General features: G+C 40.8%; 1 protein-coding gene across 1 annotated transcript in view; it reads right to left on the bottom strand.

The window, feature by feature from the left end:
* Positions 1-11,450, bottom strand: part of LOC129838557 (deoxyribose-phosphate aldolase-like) — a 41,153-nt gene extending 29,703 nt beyond the window's left edge. Inside the window, exons 1-5 of the mRNA XM_055905612.1 lie at positions 11,305-11,450; positions 10,107-10,204; positions 9,262-9,409; positions 7,966-8,061; positions 7,282-7,416 (exon numbers count right to left, since the gene is read on the bottom strand). Coding sequence (XP_055761587.1) covers positions 7,282-7,416; positions 7,966-8,061; positions 9,262-9,409; positions 10,107-10,204; positions 11,305-11,335 — 508 coding nt within the window. The 5' untranslated portion in view covers positions 11,336-11,450. The remainder of the gene's footprint in view (positions 1-7,281; positions 7,417-7,965; positions 8,062-9,261; positions 9,410-10,106; positions 10,205-11,304) is intronic.
* Positions 11,451-20,695: the final 9,245 nt, after the last annotated feature.

The raw sequence follows: 20,695 nt of genomic DNA, 5'->3' as shown, positions 1-20,695 counted from the left end.
TTGACTGTATGTTTACATGTTCCAGTTGACTGTATGTTTACATGTTCCAGTTGACTGTATATGTTTACATGTTCCAGTTGACTGTATGTTTACATGTTCCAGTTGACTGTATATGTTTACATGTTCCAGTTGACTGTATGTTTACATGTTCCAGCTGACTGTATGTTTACATGTTCCAGCTGACTGTATGTTTACATGTTCCAGTTGACTGTATATGTTTACATGTTCCAGTTGACTGTATGTTTACATGTTCCAGCTGACTGTATGTTTACATGTTCCAGTTGACTGTATATGTTTACATGTTCCAGTTGACTGTATATGTTTACATGTTCCAGTTGACTGTATGTTTACATGTTCCAGTTGACTGTATGTTTACATGTTCCAGCTGACTGTATGTTTACATGTTCCAGTTGACTGTATGTTTACATGTTCCAGCTGACTGTATGTTTACATGTTCCAGTTGACTGTATGTTTACATGTTCCAGTTGACTGTATGTTTACATGTTCCAGTTGACTGTATGTTTACATGTTCCAGTTGACTGTATGTTTACATGTTCCAGCTGACTATGTTTACATGTTCCAGCTGACTATGTTTACATGTTCCAGTTGACTGTATGTTTACATGTTCCAGCTGACTGTATGTTTACATGTTCCAGCTGACTGTATGTTTACATGTTCCAGTTGACTGTATGTTTACATGTTCCAGTTGACTGTATGTTTACATGTTCCAGTTGACTGTATGTTTACATGTTCCAGTTGACTGTATATGTTTACATGTTCCAGTTGACTGTATGTTTACATGTTCCAGTTGACTATGTTTACATGTTCCAGTTGACTGTATGTTTACATGTTCCAGTTGACTGTATGTTTACATGTTCCAGCTGACTGTATGTTTACATGTTCCAGTTGACTGTATGTTTACATGTTCCAGTTGACTGTATGTTTACATGTTCCAGCTGACTGTATGTTTACATGTTCCAGCTGACTGTATGTTTACATGTTCCAGTTGACTGTATGTTTACATGTTCCAGCTGACTGTATATGTTTACATGTTCCAGTTGACTGTATGTTTACATGTTCCAGCTGACTGTATGTTTACATGTTCCAGCTGACTGTATGTTTACATGTTCCAGCTGACTGTATGTTTACATGTTCCAGTTGACTGTATGTTTACATGTTCCAGTTGACTGTATGTTTACATGTTCCAGCTGACTGTATGTTTACATGTTCCAGTTGACTGTATGTTTACATGTTCCAGTTGACTGTATGTTTACATGTTCCAGTTGACTGTATGTTTACATGTTCCAGTTGACTGTATATGTTTACATGTTCCAGTTGACTGTATGTTTACATGTTCCAGTTGACTGACTGTATGTTTACATGTTCCAGTTGATTGACTGTATGTTTACATGTTCCAGCTGACTGTATGTTTACATGTTCCAGTTGACTGACTGTATGTTTACATGTTCCAGTTGACTGACTGTATGTTTACATGTTCCAGTTGACTGTATGTTTACATGTTCCAGTTGACTGTATGTTTACATGTTCCAGCTGACTGTATATGTTTACATGTTCCAGCTGACTGTATATGTTTACATGTTCCAGCTGACTGTATATGTTTACATGTTCCAGCTGACTGTATATGTTTACATGTTCCAGCTGACTGTATATGTTTACATGTTCCAGCTGACTGTATATGTTTACATGTTCCAGCTGACTGTATATGTTTACATGTTCCAGCTGACTGTATATGTTTACATGTTCCAGTTGACTGACTGTATATGTTTACATGTTCCAGCTGACTGTATGTTTACATGTTCCAGCTGACTGTATATGTTTACATATTCCAGCTGACTGTATGTTTACATGTTCCAGTTGACTGACTGTATGTTTACATGTTCCAGCTGACTGTATGTTTACATGTTCCAGCTGACTGTATGTTTACATGTTCCAGCTGACTGTATATGTTTACATGTTCCAGCTGACTGTATATGTTTACATGTTCCAGCTGACTGTATATGTTTACATGTTCCAGCTGACTGTATATGTTTACATGTTCCAGCTGACTGTATATGTTTACATGTTCCAGCTGACTGTATATGTTTACATGTTCCAGCTGACTGTATATGTTTACATGTTCCAGCTGACTGTATATGTTTACATGTTCCAGCTGACTGTATATGTTTACATGTTCCAGTTGACTGACTGTATATGTTTACATGTTCCAGTTGACTGACTGTATATGTTTACATGTTCCAGCTGACTGTATGTTTACATGTTCCAGCTGACTGTATATGTTTACATATTCCAGCTGACTGTATGTTTACATGTTCCAGCTGACTGTATATGTTTACATATTCCAGCTGACTGTATGTTTACATGTTCCAGTTGACTGACTGTATGTTTACATGTTCCAGCTGACTGTATATGTTTACATGTTCCAGCTGACTGTATGTTTACATGTTCCAGCTGACTGTATGTTTACATGTTCCAGCTGACTGTATATGTTTACATGTTCCAGCTGACTGTATATGTTTACATGTTCCAGCTGACTGTATATGTTTACATGTTCCAGCTGACTGTATATGTTTACATGTTCCAGCTGACTGTATATGTTTACATGTTCCAGCTGACTGTATATGTTTACATGTTCCAGCTGACTGTATATGTTTACATGTTCCAGCTGACTGTATATGTTTACATGTTCCAGCTGACTGTATATGTTTACATGTTCCAGCTGACTGTATATGTTTACATGTTCCAGTTGACTGACTGTATATGTTTACATGTTCCAGCTGACTGTATGTTTACATGTTCCAGCTGACTGTATATGTTTACATATTCCAGCTGACTGTATGTTTACATGTTCCAGTTGACTGACTGTATGTTTACATGTTCCAGTTGACTGTATGTTTACATGTTCCAGTTGACTGTATATGTTTACATGTTCCAGCTGACTGTATATGTTTACATGTTCCAGCTGACTGTATATGTTTACATGTTCCAGTTGACTGTATGTTTACATGTTCCAGCTGACTGTATATGTTTACATGTTACAGCTGACTGTATATGTTTACATGTTCCAGCTGACTGTATATGTTTACATATTCCAGCTGACTGTATATGTTTACATGTTCCAGCTGACTGTATATGTTTACATGTTCCAGCTGACTGTATATGTTTACATGTTCCAGCTGACTGTATATGTTTACATGTTCCAGCTGACTGTATATGTTTACATGTTCCAGCTGACTGTATGTTTACATGTTCCAGTTGACTGTATGTTTACATGTTCCAGCTGACTGTATATGTTTACATATTCCAGCTGACTGTATGTTTACATGTTCCAGTTGACTGACTGTATGTTTACATGTTCCAGTTGACTGACTGTATGTTTACATGTTCCAGTTGACTGACTGTATGCTTACATGTTCCAGTTGACTGACTGTATGTTTACATGTTCCAGTTGACTGTATGTTTACATGTTCCAGTTGACTGTATGTTTACATGTTCCAGCTGACTGTATATGTTTACATGTTCCAGCTGACTGTATATGTTTACATGTTCCAGCTGACTGTATATGTTTACATGTTCCAGCTGACTGTATATGTTTACATGTTCCAGCTGACTGTATATGTTTACATATTCCAGCTGACTGTATGTTTACATGTTCCAGTTGACTGACTGTATGTTTACATGTTCCAGTTGACTGACTGTATGTTTACATGTTCCAGCTGACTGTATGTTTACATGTTCCAGCTGACTGTATGTTTACATGTTCCAGCTGACTGTATATGTTTACATGTTCCAGCTGACTGTATATGTTTACATGTTCCAGCTGACTGTATATGTTTACATGTTCCAGCTGACTGTATATGTTTACATGTTCCAGCTGACTGTATATGTTTACATGTTCCAGTTGACTGACTGTATATGTTTACATGTTCCAGCTGACTGTATGTTTACATGTTCCAGCTGACTGTATATGTTTACATATTCCAGCTGACTGTATATGTTTACATGTTCCAGTTGACTGACTGTATATGTTTACATGTTCCAGTTGACTGACTGTATGTTTACATGTTCCAGCTGACTGTATATGTTTACATATTCCAGCTGACTGTATGTTTACATGTTCCAGTTGACTGACTGTATGTTTACATGTTCCAGTTGACTGACTGTATGTTTACATGTTCCAGCTGACTGTATGTTTACATGTTCCAGCTGACTGTATGTTTACATGTTCCAGCTGACTGTATATGTTTACATGTTCCAGCTGACTGTATATGTTTACATGTTCCAGCTGACTGTATATGTTTACATGTTCCAGCTGACTGTATATGTTTACATGTTCCAGTTGACTGACTGTATATGTTTACATGTTCCAGCTGACTGTATGTTTACATGTTCCAGCTTACTGTATATGTTTACATATTCCAGCTGACTGTATATGTTTACATGTTCCAGTTGACTGACTGTATATGTTTACATGTTCCAGTTGACTGACTGTATGTTTACATGTTCCAGCTGACTGTATATGTTTACATGTTCCAGCTGACTGTATATGTTTACATGTTCCAGCTGACTGTATATGTTTACATGTTCCAGCTGACTGTATGTTTACATGTTCCAGCTGACTGTATGTTTACATGTTCCAGCTGACTGTATGTTTACATGTTCCAGCTGACTGTATGTTTACATGTTCCAGCTGACTGTATATGTTTACATGTTCCAGCTGACTGTATGTTTACATGTTCCAGCTGACTGTATGTTTACATGTTCCAGCTGACTGTATGTTTACATGTTCCAGCTGACTGTATGTTTACATGTTCCAGCTGACTGTATATGTTTACATGTTCCAGCTGACTGTATATGTTTACATGTTCCAGCTGACTGTATATGTTTACATGTTCCAGCTGACTGTATATGTTTACATGTTCCAGCTGACTGTATATGTTTACATGTTCCAGCTGACTGTATATGTTTACATGTTCCAGCTGACTGTATATGTTTACATGTTCCAGCTGACTGTATGTTTACATGTTCCAGCTGACTGTATGTTTACATGTTCCAGCTGACTGTATGTTTACATGTTCCAGCTGACTGTATGTTTACATGTTCCAGCTGACTGTATGTTTACATGTTCCAGCTGACTGTATGTTTACATGTTCCAGCTGACTGTATGTTTACATGTTCCAGCTGACTGTATGTTTACATGTTCCAGCTGACTGTATGTTTACATGTTCCAGCTGACTGTATGTTTACATGTTCCAGTTGACTGTATGTTTACATGTTCCAGCTGACTGTATGTTTACATGTTCCAGCTGACTGTATGTTTACATGTTCCAGCTGACTGTATGTTTACATGTTCCAGCTGACTGTATGTTTACATGTTCCAGCTGACTGTATGTTTACATGTTCCAGTTGACTGTATGTTTACATGTTCCAGTTGACTGTATATGTTTACATGTTCCAGTTGACTGTATATGTTTACATGTTCCAGTTGACTGTATGTTTACATGTTCCAGTTGACTGTATATGTTTACATGTTCCAGTTGACTGTATGTTTACATGTTCCAGTTGACTATGTTTACATGTTCCAGTTGACTATGTTTACATGTTCCAGTTGACTGTATGTTTACATGTTCCAGTTGACTGTATGTTTACATGTTCCAGCTGACTGTATGTTTACATGTTCCAGTTGACTGTATGTTTACATGTTCCAGTTGACTGTATGTTTACATGTTCCAGTTGACTGTATGTTTACATGTTCCAGCTGACTGTATGTTTACATGTTCCAGCTGACTGTATGTTTACATGTTCCAGTTGACTGTATGTTTACATGTTCCAGCTGACTGTATATGTTTACATGTTCCAGCTGACTGTATGTTTACATGTTCCAGCTGACTGTATGTTTACATGTTCCAGCTGACTGTATGTTTACATGTTCCAGCTGACTGTATGTTTACATGTTCCAGCTGACTGTATGTTTACATGTTCCAGTTGACTGTATGTTTACATGTTCCAGCTGACTGTATGTTTACATGTTCCAGTTGACTGTATGTTTACATGTTCCAGTTGACTGTATGTTTACATGTTCCAGTTGACTGTATGTTTACATGTTCCAGTTGACTGTATATGTTTACATGTTCCAGTTGACTGTATGTTTACATGTTCCAGTTGACTGTATATGTTTACATGTTCCAGTTGACTGTATGTTTACATGTTCCAGCTGACTGTATGTTTACATGTTCCAGTTGACTGTATATGTTTACATGTTCCAGTTGACTGTATGTTTACATGTTCCAGCTGACTGTATGTTTACATGTTCCAGTTGACTGTATATGTTTACATGTTCCAGTTGACTGTATATGTTTACATGTTCCAGTTGACTGTATGTTTACATGTTCCAGTTGACTGTATGTTTACATGTTCCAGCTGACTGTATGTTTACATGTTCCAGCTGACTGTATGTTTACATGTTCCAGCTGACTGTATGTTTACATGTTCCAGCTGACTGTATGTTTACATGTTCCAGTTGACTGTATGTTTACATGTTCCAGCTGACTGTATGTTTACATGTTCCAGTTGACTGTATGTTTACATGTTCCAGTTGACTGTATGTTTACATGTTCCAGTTGACTGTATGTTTACATGTTCCAGTTGACTGTATGTTTACATGTTCCAGTTGACTGTATGTTTACATGTTCCAGTTGACTGTATGTTTACATGTTCCAGTTGACTGTATGTTTACATGTTCCAGCTGACTGTATGTTTACATGTTCCAGTTGACTGTATGTTTACATGTTCCAGTTGACTGTATGTTTACATGTTCCAGTTGACTGTATGTTTACATGTTCCAGCTGACTGTATGTTTACATGTTCCAGCTGACTGTATGTTTACATGTTCCAGTTGACTGTATGTTTACATGTTCCAGTTGACTGTATATGTTTACATGTTCCAGTTGACTGTATGTTTACATGTTCCAGTTGACTGTATGTTTACATGTTCCAGTTGACTGTATGTTTACATGTTCCAGTTGACTGTATATGTTTACATGTTCCAGTTGACTGTATGTTTACATGTTCCAGTTGACTATGTTTACATGTTCCAGTTGACTGTATGTTTACATGTTCCAGTTGACTGTATGTTTACATGTTCCAGCTGACTGTATGTATGTAACAGGCTGTTCAGGAAGCAACGGGTGTTCCAACACCGGTACTAGCCAGATGTACCTAATAAAGTGTCTGGTTGAGTGTCTATAATAATATATACCATACCTTCCCACTGTCCAGTGAGGGCCAGAGTCCTGTTAATCACTATATCTATCTCCATAGCTCCATCCTCTACAGCCATACGGACCTCCTCCAGCCTGGTCTTCAGAGAGGTCTGGCCCGCAGGGAAGCCTGTCGCCACTGAGGAGAGGAGCAGCAGGATGGACAGAGAGAAGACAGTGGCTTTGTTGAGTCACTATCTATAGTTTTTCCATGTAATTTGTTATTTCATTCGTGTTGTGGCTGTATGAGCCGTTTATGTGTTATAATTAAGCAGTAAGGCCCGAGGAGGTGTGGTATATGGCCAATATACCACGTCTAAGGGGTTTTCTAAAGCACGACGCAACGCTGAGTGCCTGGACACAGCCCTTAGCCGTGGTATATTGGTCATATATCACAAACCCCTGAGGTGCCTTTTTGCTATTATAAACTGGTTACCAATGTAATTAGAGCAGTAAAAATACATGTTTGGTCACACCCGTGGTATACGGTCTGATATACCATGGTTGTCAGCCAATCAGCATTCAGGGCTCAAACCTCCCAGTTTATTATTACATATATGAATCGATCAATAAATCAAAATAACAAAGAAACACACAACCAATTAGAGGATGATGGAAGTGACAACATAGACCTGGACTGTCCAACTACGGAATGATACGGAGGTAGACTTCCTCCTCTCTCTCTTACCTGAGGCGACAGGTAGGCTGGAGTTGGCTGCTTTCAGTGACTTCACAGCATCAGCCACACGAGACGGGTACACGCACACTGCTGCAGTAGTCACACCTAGATACACAGATACAACCAGTACATATAGTTACATACACCTCTTAGCTAACTGAGACAGATACAAACACTGCTGCAGTAGTCACACCTAGATACACAGATACAACCAGTACATTTAGTTACATACACCTCTTAGCTAACTGAGACAGATACGCACACTGCTGCAGTAGTCACACCTAGATACACAGATACAACCAGTACATATAGTTACATACACCTCTTAGCTAACTGAGACAGACACGCACACTGCTGCAGTAGTCACACCTAGATACACAGATACAACCAGAACATATAGCTACTCTTCACTCTTTGCCAACACCAAAGATAGGCCTATCGTGTGGAACATAAGAGTATGTCGCCCTCTAGTGGGCAAAATAAGGAGCACGTCGCCCTCTACTGGGCAAAATAAGGAGCACGTCGCCCTCTAGTGGATAAATAAGGAGCACGTCGCCCTCTAGTGGCTAAATAAGGAGCACGTCGCCCTCTAGTGGCTAAATAAGGAGCACGTCGCCCTCTAGTGGGTAAATAAGGAGCACGTCGCCCTCTAGTGGGCAAAATAAGGAGCACGACGCCCTCTAGTGGCTAAATAAGGAGCACGTCGCCCTCTAGTGGGCTAAATAAGGAGCACGTCGCCCTCTAGTGGCTAAATAAGGAGCACGTCGCCCTCTAGTGGCTAAATAAGGAGCACGTCGCCCTCTAGTGGGCAAAATAAGGAGCACGTCGCCCTCTAGTGGGCAAAATAAGGAGCATGTCGCCCTCTAGTGGGCAAAATAAGGAGCATGTCGCCCTCTAGTGGCTTAATAAGGAGCATGTCGCCCTCTAGTGGGCAAAATAAGGAGCATGTCGCCCTCTAGTGGGCAAAATAAGGAGCATGTCGCCCTCTAGTGGGCAAAATAAGGAGCATGTCGCCCTCTAGTGGGCAAAATAAGGAGCATGTCGCCCTCTAGTGGGCAAAATAAGGAGCATGTCGCCCTCTAGTGGGCAAAATAAGGAGCATGTCGCCCTCTAGTGGGCAAAATAAGGAGCATGTCGCCCTCTAGTGGGCAAAATAAGGAGCATGTCGCCCTCTAGTGGCTAAATAAGAAGCATGTCGCCCTCTAGTGGCTAAATAAGGAGCATGTCGCCCTCTAGTGACTAAATAAGGAGCATGTCGCCCTCTAGTGGCTCAATAAGTAGTATGACAGACACCCATCCCACTACCTTTGTCCTGCATGTCCATGCTCTTCAGCAGGTCGTTGCGTACAGGCTGGGTAGCCTTCATACACAGCCGGTGGACGTTGCCGGGCGTGTCGTCACCAGCCAGGGTCGTCAGGTCAATACAGGTGACCGCCCGCAGAAGCCACGCCGCCTGGCGACAGACAGAGAGCATTACGGGTAATGTTGTAACACAGAGCCAGATGTCAACTCATACCGGTGGTTGTTTAACTGTTTGTTCTCAATACAAGCGGTTGGTGTGGACAACACTTCAACACTGGATAACATACAAAACCACACCAGACATACTGCATATACTTATTCTAATAGTAGGATACAAACTGAGAATACAGTATATACTTATTCTAATAGTAGGATACAAACTGAGAATACTGTATATACTTATTCTAATAGTAGGATACAAACTGAGAATACTGTATATACTTATTCTAATAGTAGGATACAAACTGAGAATACTGTATATCCTTATTCTAATAGTAGGATACAAACTGAGAATACTGCATATACTTATTCTAATAGTAGGATACAAACTGAGAATACTGCATATACTTATTCTAATAGTAGGATACAGACTGAGAATACTGCATATCCTTATTCTAATAGTAGGATACAAACTGAGAATACTGCATATCCTGATTCTAATAGTAGGATACAAACTGATCATCACTTTATCCGTTCATCTTGTGTGTCTTATGAGACTTATAGGAAAGCATTGGAGATGAAGGTATTACACACCCACCCACCCACCCACCCACCCACCCACCCACCCACCCACACACCCACCCACACACCCACCCACACACACACAAAGCTAGCCCCAAAGCTCCTACCTGCCACTGTTTCTTGTTCTTGTTGCGTCCCTGGATCTGCTGAGCTCTCTTCAGCACTGCCTGGGTGTTCACCCGCACCCTGGACACCCACTCCAGGTCTGACACACACCCACCCACCCACCCCCACACACACACACACACACACACAATATGGAAGGTTGATAAGAAACACTTTAGTTGGTATGTGGTCGCTGTCCACAACGTTTCCATTTTAGTTTATATTGAGGTATAAGTAGGTTCTCACTGAATCCACTATTCTGTTCAGATATCTACTGAATATCAAGTAGGCTTACAGCAGTTAACTGATGGTTACGTTGTTAACTGTATCGAAATGTTTTCCGGGATCTTAGTACAGTCAGACAACAAGAGATCACTGATAGTCACATGATTCACCCTGGCTGCACTGAGTGTCATGTGAAACATATTATCCAGGACATCATGAGTCAAGACCACCAACATTCAGTAATTCAGCATGTAACGTTAACTAGCTACTATCTTTAGTGTTCACTAGACACGATAAAATATCTCTGATCCCTGCATGTAACGTTAACTAGCTACTATCTTTAGTGTTCACTGTTCACTAGACACGATAAAATATCTCTGATCCCTGCATGTAACGTTAACTAGCTACTATCTTTAGTGTTCACTGTTCACTAGACACGATAAAATATCTCTGATCCCAGCATGTAACGTTAACTAGCTACTAACTTTAGTGTTCACTGTTGACTAGACACGATAAATTATCTCTGATCTCTGCATGTAACGTTAACTAGCTACTATCTTTAGTGTTCACTAGACACGATAAATTATCTCTGATCTCTGCATGTAACGTTAACTAGCTACTATCTTTAGTGTTCACTAGACACGATACAGTATCTCTAATCTCTGCATGTTACTTAACTAAGGTTAGACATATATATTAAACAAGTTGACAGGCAAACTGTGCAGTGACTGTAATACACGAGAGCGGTAACGTTACTTCTTACATGTGTTTGAAACCAAACTCTTCCTGTTAGGCCTAAGTGTCACAGTCAAAACTATCAAGAATGTCCTAAACATAAAACACACCCTCTATGGTAGTAGCTAAAGTTGATACTGGCTAGCTGCACATGCTAACACAATCGATAGCTATTTCACTGGATTTTACTAATGTTTCAGGATAAACATGTATTTCCCACAATAAAGAAGCGAGTCTTACCAAGGGGCATTCCCGGGTTTCTTGCAGACATGGTTAACGCTGATTTAACGACCAAACTCTGTTATTTTTCCATCAGATTCACCTAGCAAGCTAATTTGCTACCAGCAGAGTTTACAATCCAAGGACCTCTTCCTTAATGTATAGTTACCGCCCCCCTCAATCCACCAATCACGGTTCAGCTCGAAATGGCGTCGAAAGATGTACATTTGAAGGATCCTCCACAATTAAAAAAGATGAGTGACATATTTTCAATTATAATTTTTAAAAAATTCATAAGAATGTTTTAACCAAAAGTTCTACTTATACATTTTGTACTTATTGTGTCAATAACTGATCCCTTCAATTATTTATTTTTTTAAATATAAAAAAAATCAAAGCAATCGATTTCAGGCTATTTCTTAGTCCTTCATGTAAGATCCTGGATAATATTCCAAATGCTGTACACATTTATTGCAAGGCTCACTAACCACATTTTTTTTTGTTCCTGCCTAGACGTGACATCCTTCAACCGTTGCCAAACCCCCAACATGACCAGAATACTATGCAACAAGTTGAGACTTTTTACCCACACTGACCGACACCATGCATTTCTACAGAGCAGCCAGTCTGCCAAGATGCCAACAGTCTGTGGGCCCACTCAGAGGCAGTATGTAGGCTATGAATGAAAACCAAACCTGGTCTGGGATGCGTCCCCATTCTAAATGGCACTCTGTTCTCTATACAGTGCACTACTTTTGACCAGGACCCACTGTGAAAGGGAATAGGATGCTATTTGAGACTCAGACCTGACCTGGAGTCAGATCTGAGAGGAAGCAGGAGTGAACGCTTTATTGCCATAACAGACACTGGTAGGCATCTCATTGGGCTCGGTAATCAGTGACTCAATCAGTAATTAAGATGATGAAAGGAGACTTGACAGGCCTACAGAGAGCGAGAGAGAGAGAGAGAGAGAGAGAGAGAGAGAGAGAGAGAGAGAGAGAGAGAGAGAGAGAGAGAGAGAGAGAGAGAGAGAGAGAGAGAGAGAGAGAGAGAGAGAGCGGGGGAAGGGACAGAGAGAAGGGGAGGAAAGGAGAGAGAGGGTGAGAGAGAGAGAGAGAGAGAGAGAGAGAGAGAGAGAGAGAGAGAGAGAGGAGAGAGAGAGAGAGAGAGAGAGAGAGAGAGAGAGAGAGAGAGAGAGAGAGAGAGAGAGAGAGAGAGAGAGAGAGAGAGAGGGTGAGAGAGAGGGTGAGAGAGAGAGATTTGAACTTTAACCATTTGCACATCGTTACAACACTGTATATAGACATAATATGACATTTATAATGTCTTTATTATTTTGGAACTTCTGTGAGTGTAATGTTGACTGTTCATTTTTATTGTTTATTTCACTTTTGTATGTTATCTACTTCACTTGCTTTGTTACACATGTTTCCCATGACAATAAAGCCCCTTGATATGAATTGAATTGGTGTTTATACTTGCGTACTATTGTTTGGAAATTGCTCCCAAGGATGAACCAGACTTGTGGAGGTCTACAATTTTTTTTCTGAGGTCTTGGCTGATTTCTTTTGATTTTCCAATGATGTCATGCAAAGAGGCACTGAGTTTGAAGGTAGGCCTTGAAATACATCCACAGGTACACCTCCAATTGACTCAAATAATGTCAATTAGCCTACCAGAAGCTTCTAAAGCCATGACATCATTTTCTGGACTTTTCCAAGCTGTTTAAAGGCACAGACATCTTAGTGTATGTAAACTTCTGACCCACTGGAATTGTGATACAGTGAATTATCAGTGAAATAATCTGTCTGTAAACTGTTGTTGGAAAAATTACTTGTGTCGTGCACAAAGTAGATGTCCTAACCGACTTGCCAAAACTATAGTTTGTTAACAAGAAATTTGTGGAGTGGTTGAAAAACGAGTTTTAATGACTCCAAATGTATGTAAACTTCCGACGGCCAACTGTATATACATATAATGATGTAAATATATATATACAAATAATGATATAAATATATATACAAATAATGATATAAATATATATACAAATAATGATGTAAATATATATAAAAATAATAATATAAATATATATACAAATAATAATATAAATATATATATATACATATAATAATATAAATATATATACAAATAATAATATAATTATATATATATAATGATGTAAATATATATACAAATAATGATGTAAATATATATACATATAATGATGTAAATATATATATATACATATAATAATATAGATAAATATACAAATAATGATATAAATATGTATAAATATATATATACATATATAGTTGTATAGACAGTATGGACAGTATATTGATAGAAAAGGTGTGTACAGCAGTAGTTATATAGGATAATGTGTATAGACAGTAGTTATATAGGATAATGTGTATAGACAGTAGTTATATAGGATAATGTGTATAGACAGTAGTTATATAGGATAATGTGTATAGACAGTAGTTATATAGGATAATGTGTATAGTCAGTCCGTCAGTCCGTCAGTCCGTCACTCCGTCACTCCGTCAGTCCGTCACTCCGTCAGTCCGTCAGTCCGTCACTCCGTCAGTCCGTCACTCCGTCAGTCCGTCACTCCGTCAGTCCGTCAGTCTGTCACTCCAAGGATCTTGAAGCTTTTGACACTCTCCACTGATGCTTGGTCGATGTGGACTGTTCTCTCCGCTCTCTCCTGTAGTCCTGTAGTCCTGTGTGTGTGTGTGTGTGTGTGTGTGTGTGTGTGTGTGTGTGTGTGTGTGTGTGTGTGTGTGTGTGTGTGTGTGTGTGTGTGTGTGTGTGTGTGTGTGTGTGTGTGTGTGTGTGTGTGTGTGTGTGTGTGTGTGTGTGTGTGTGTGTGTGTGTGTGTGTGTCTGTGTCTGTGTCTGTGTGTGTGTGTGTGTTTGTCTGTGTGTGTGTGTGTGTGTGTGTGTGTGTGTGTGTGTGTGTGTGTGTGTGTGTGTGTGTGTGTGTGTGTGTGTGTGTGTGTGTGTGTGTGTGTAAACGTCCTGCCTCTCTGCATCTTCTTGTTAGACTAGTGAGACCTGACCTCAGAGAAGCTTCACCTGCTTTAGTAATTGCTGCCTTCCGCAGGTATAAAACAGGATTGTGTGTGTGTGTGTGTGTGTGTGTGTGTGTGTATGTGTGTGTGTATGTGCGTGCGTGCGTGCGTGCGGGCGTGCGGGCGTGCGTGCGTGCGTGTGCGCGTGTGCGTGTGTGCGTGTGTGCGTGTGCGTGTGCGTGTGCGTGTGCGTGTGCGTGTGCGTGTGCGTGTGTGTGTGTGTGTGTGTGTGTGTGTGTGTGTGCATGCTGTGACTTGGGAGGGGAGTGCTGGAGTCCTGTGCTGGCTCCCAAGCATTCCACCACCAACCCTGTTGCCATGGCACCGGCCCACAATATTATGGAGCGGCCATATGTTAGGAGACCTTGTGATGTTTTATAGTCTTTTGTGAAAATCTATTAAATTGTATAAAGTTTCTTATTTCCTTAGTCTCCCTGTTTCTAACTGTCTGGTTCTGATTCTGTTTCTAGCTGTCTGGTTCTGATTCTGTTTCTAGCTGTCTGGTTCTGATTCTGTTTCTAGCTGTCTGGTTCTCATTCTGTTTATAACTGTCTGGTTCTTATTCGGTTTCTAACTGTCTGGTTCTGATTCTGTTTCTAACAGTCTGGTTATGATTCTAACTGTCTGGTTCTGATTCTGTTTCTAACTGTCTGGTTCTGATTCTAACTGTCTGGTTCTGATTCTGTTTATAACAGTCTGGTTCTGATTCTGTTTATAACAGTCTGGTTATGATTCTAACTGTCTGGTTCTGATTCTGTTTCTAACTGTCTGGTTCTGATTCTAACTGTCTGGTTCTGATTCTGTTTCTAACTGTCTGGTTCTGATTCTAACTGTCTGGTTCTGATTCGGTTTCTAACTGTCTGGTTCTGATTCTGTTTATAACAGTCTGGTTATGATTCTAACTGTCTGGTTCTGATTCTGTTTCTAACTGTCTGGTTCTGATTCTAACTGTCTGGTTCTGATTCAGTTTCTAACTGTCTGGTTCTGATTCTGTTTCTAACTGTCTGGTTCTGATTCTGTTTCTAACTGTCTGGTTCTGATTCTAACTGTCTGGTTCTGATTTTGTTTATAACTGTCTGGTTCTGATTCTGTTTATAACTGTCTGGTTCTGATTCTGTTTATAGCTGTCTGGTTCTGATTCTGGGGCATGAGAGAGCGCCACAGGACGTGATTTAGTTGTGGTGAGGTACTTGTGTGTGGTCCTTTTTTAGATGCATCACCATTGACTCACTCACCACTGTTAGAATCACAGAGCACCTCATCAAAACTCACTCACCACTGTTAGAATCACAGAGCACCTCATCAAAAGTCACTCACCACTGTTAAAATCACAGACCACCTCATCAAAACTCACTCACCACTGTCTGAAACACAGACCACCTCATCACTGTTAGAATCACAGACCACCTCATCACTGTTAGAATCATAGACCACCTCATCAAAACTCACTCACCACTGTCTGAATCACAGAGCACCTCATCAAAACTCACTCACCACTGTTAGAATCACAGACCACCTCATCAAAACTCACTCACCACTGTCTGAAACACAGACCACCTCATCACTGTTAGAATCACAGACCACCTCATCACTGTTAGAATCACAGACCACCTCATCAAAACTCACTCACCACTGTCAGAAACACAGACCACCTCATCAAAACTCACTCACCACTGTTAGAATCACAGAGCACCTCATCAAAACTCACTCACCACTGTTAGAATCACAGAGCACCTCATCACTGTTAGAAACACAGACCACCTCATCAAAACTCACTCACCACTGTCTGAAACACAGACCACCTCATCACTGTTAGAATCACAGACCACCTCATCACTGTTAGAATCATAGACCACCTCATCAAAACTCACTCACCACTGTCTGAATCACAGAGCACCTCATCAAAACTCACTCACCACTGTTAGAATCACAGACCACCTCATCAAAACTCACTCACCACTGTCTGAAACACAGACCACCTCATCACTGTTAGAATCACAGACCACCTCATCACTGTTAGAATCACAGACCACCTCATCAAAACTCACTCACCACTGTCAGAAACACAGACCACCTCATCAAAACTCACTCACCACTGTTAGAATCACAGAGCACCTCATCAAAATCACTCACCACTGTTAGAATCACAGAGCACCTCATCACTGTTAGAAACACAGACCACCTCATCAAAACTCACTCACCACTGTCTGAAACACAGAGCACCTCATCAAAACTCACTCACCACTGTTAGAATCACAGAGCACCTCATCAAAACTCACTCACCACTGTTAGAATCACAGAGCACCTCATCAAAACTCACTCACCACTGTCAGAAACACAGACCACCTCATCAAAACTCACTCACCACTGTCAGAAACACAGACCACCTCATCAAAACTCACTCACCACTGTTAGAATCACAGAGCACCTCATCAAAACTCACTCACCACTGTCTGAAACACAGAGCACCTCATCAAAACTCACTCACCACTGTCTGAAACACAGAGCACCTCATCAAAACTCACTCACCACTGTTAGAATCACAGACCACCCCATCAAAACTCACTCACCACTGTTAGAATCACAGAGCACCTCATCACAACTCACTCACCACTGTTAGAATCACAGAGCACCTCATCACAACTCACTCACCACTGTCTGAAACACAGACCACCTCATCAAAACTCACTCAACACTGTTAGAATCACAGAGCACCTCATCAAAACTCACTCACCACTGTCTGAAACACAACACACCTCATCATTAAAAACGACTTATGTCTGCATACTAACAAAATTAACATACACCGTTTCATTCATCAATATATATATTCATATGTTTTACAAAGATTTCGATGACTGAATTGGCTGTTCTGTGTTCATTTGGCAACAAGTTGTTGTTTTTGGTGCAGTACTCCATTGTGGCCGCTAGATGGTAGTACAAGCACGGTATTGGAGTTTTACGCGGACAGTCCATATCAATTAGCCAGTCAATACATTTTTCCAAATTAAAAGATAATTATTTCTCAACGACTGCAGAAAAATATATCTAGAATAATGTAGCACAATTTGACACCACTGATTGTGACAATATTAAACCATGTAAGACCCTTAACACAGAGCCCGAGATTTCCGTTCTGCCACCTCAGGTCTCTTGGCCACCCGTACGGGAGGGCAGCTCCCTATCAGCCCAGTCCAAGCTCTTCTCTGACCTGTCACCCCAATGGTGGAACCAGCTTCCCCCTGAAACAGGGTCGGCAGAGTCCCTGCCCATCTTCAAAAACCATCTGAAACCCACCCTCTTCAAAGAGTGTCTTAAATAATCCTTCTCCTCACCTCGACCCCCCCACCCCAAAAAATCTAATAAACAAATACACCTAAACAGCACTTGACCCCCACCCCCATCCCATCCCCCATTCTAGCTCTGACTCTACTTACAGCAATGTTATTGAGGATAAATGTACCTACTATGACTGTGATATGTGGTTGTCCCACCTAGCTATCTGGAGATGAATGTACTGACTATGACTGTGATATGTGGTTGTCTCACCTAGCTATCTGGAGATGAATGTACTGACTATGACTGTGATATGTGGTTGTCTCACCTAGCTATCTGGAGATGAATGTACTGACTATGACTGTGATATGTGGTTGTCCCACCTAGCTATCTGGAGATGAATGTACTGACTATGACTGTGATATGTGGTTGTCCCACCTAGCTATCTGGAGATGAATGTACTGACTATGACTGTGATATGTGGTTGTCTCACCTAGCTATCTGAAGATGAATGTACTGACTATGACTGTGATATGTGGTTGTCCCACCTAGCTATCTGTAGATGAATGTACTGACTATGACTGTGATATGTGGTTGTCCCACCTATCTTTCTGTAGATGAATGTACTGACTATGACTGTGATATGTGGTTGTCCCACCTAGCTTTCTGTAGATGAATGTACTGACTATGACTGTGATATGTTGTTGTCCCACCTAGCTATCTGGAGATGAATGTACTGACTATAAATATGTGGTTGTCCCACCTAGCTATCTGGAGATGAATGTACTGACTATGACTGTGATATGTGGTTGTCCCACCTAGCTATCTGGAGATGAATGTACTGACTATGACTGTGATATGTGGTTGTCCCACCTAGCTATCTGAAGATGAATGTACTGACTATGACTGTGATATGTGGTTGTCCCACCTAGCTATCTGGAGATGAATGTACTGACTATGACTGTGATATGTGGTTGTCCCACCTAGCTATCTGAAGATGAATGTACTGACTATAAGTCGCTCTGGAAAAGAGCGTCTGCTAAATTACAAAAATGTCAAATGTAGCACACAACATGGTTGATTGTTACATTTCATCCAACCCTGTGCAATTGCGAGACACGATCACCTGGCAATGAACTGAAATAAAGTTGAAGCAGCAATGCCATTTTACCACCGCATGTTGGCACATTTTCTTCCCACTTCGGGGAGCTCAAGCCAGAGTGCCATCCAGCAACGATTTTGGTAAGAGTTTACACAGACTTTACATTGCAAATCCACAAGGTCGATTCCCTTTTTTTATTTTTTTTATTTTATTTAACCTTTATTTAACCAGGTAGGCAAATTGAGAACACGTTCTCATTTACAATTGCGACCTGGCCAAGATAAAGCAAAGCAGTTCGACACATACAACAACACATAGTTACACATGGAGTAAAACAAACATATAGTCAATAATACAGTGAAAAAAAAATAAGTCTATATACAATGTGAGCAAGTGAGGTGAGATAAGGGAGGTGAAGGCAAACAAATATATGTATAAATAAATAAAATAAATAAATAAAAATATAAAAGGCCATGGAGGTGAAGTGAATACAACACAGCAAGTAAAATAAAACTAAAAAAAAAACCTGGAATGGTTGGTTTGCAGCGGAAGAAAGTGCAAAGTAGAGACAGAAAATAATGGGGTGCAAAGGAGCAAAATAAATTAATAAAATAAATACAGTAGGTAAAGAGGTAGTTGTTTGGGCTAAATTGTAGATGGGTTATGTACAGGTGCAGTAATCTATGAGCTGCTCTGACAGCTGGTGCTTAAAGCTAGTGAGGGAGATAGGTGTTTCCAATTTCAGAGATTTTTGTAGTTCGTTCCAGTCATTGGCAGCAGAGAACTGGAAGGAGAGGCGTCCAAAGGAAGAATTGGTTTTGGGGGTGACTAGAGAGATATACCTGCTGGAGCGCGTGCTACAGATAGGTGCTGCTATGGTGACCAGCGAGCAGAGATAAGGGGGGACTTTACCTAGCAGGGTCTTGTAGATGACCTGGAACCAGTGGGTTTGGCGACGAGTATGAAGCGAGGGCCAGCCAACGAGAGTGTACAGGTCGCAGTGGTGGGTAGTATATGGGGCTTTGGTGACAAAACGGATGGCACTGTGATAGACTGCATCCAATTTATTGAGTAGGGTTTTGGAGGCTATTTTGTAAATGACATCACCGAAGTCGAGGATTGGTAGGATGGTCAGTTTTACAAGGGTATGTTTGGCAGCATGAGTAAAGGATGCTTTGTTGCGGAATAGGAAGCCAATTCTAGATTTGACTTTGGATTGGAGATGTTTGATGTGAGTCTGGAAGGAGAGTTTACAGTCTAACCAGACACCTAGGTATTTGTAGTTGTCCACATATTCTAAGTCAGAACCGTCCAAAGTAGTGATGTTGGACAGGCGGGCAGGGGCAGGCAGCGATCGGTTGAAGAGCATGCATTTGGTTTTACTTGTATTTAAGAGCAGTTGGAGGCCACGGAAGGAGAGTTGTATGGCATTGAAGCTCGCCTGGAGAGTTGTTAACACAGTGTCAAAAGAAGGGCCAGAAGTATACAGAATAGTGTCGTCTGCGTAGAGGTGGATCAGAGAATCACCAGCAGCAAGAGCGACATCATTGATGTATACAGAGAAGAGAGTCGGTCCAAGAATTGAACCCTGTGGCACCCCCATAGAGACTGCCAGAGGCCCGGACAACAGACCCTCCGATTTGACACACTGAACTCGATCAGAGAAGTAGTTGGTGAACCAGGCGAGGCAATCATTAGAGAAACCAAGGCTGTCGAGTCTGCCAATGAGGATGTGGTGATTGACAGAGTCAAAAGCCTTGGCCAGGTCAATGAATACGGCTGCACAGTATTGTTTCCTATCGATGGCGGTTACGATGTCGTTTATGACCTTGAGCGTGGCTGAGGTGCACCCATGACCAGCTCTGAAACCAGATTGCATAGCGGAGAAGGTGTGGTGGGATTCGAAATGGTCGGTAATCTGTTTGTTGACTTGGCTTTCGAAGACCTTAGAAAGGCAGGGT

The sequence above is a fragment of the Salvelinus fontinalis genome, chromosome 39, assembly GCF_029448725.1.
Source record: "Salvelinus fontinalis isolate EN_2023a chromosome 39, ASM2944872v1, whole genome shotgun sequence".
Taxonomy (NCBI): domain Eukaryota; kingdom Metazoa; phylum Chordata; class Actinopteri; order Salmoniformes; family Salmonidae; genus Salvelinus; species Salvelinus fontinalis.
Note: the sequence above shows the minus strand (reverse complement) of the source record. Positions and strands in the feature narration are given on the sequence as shown.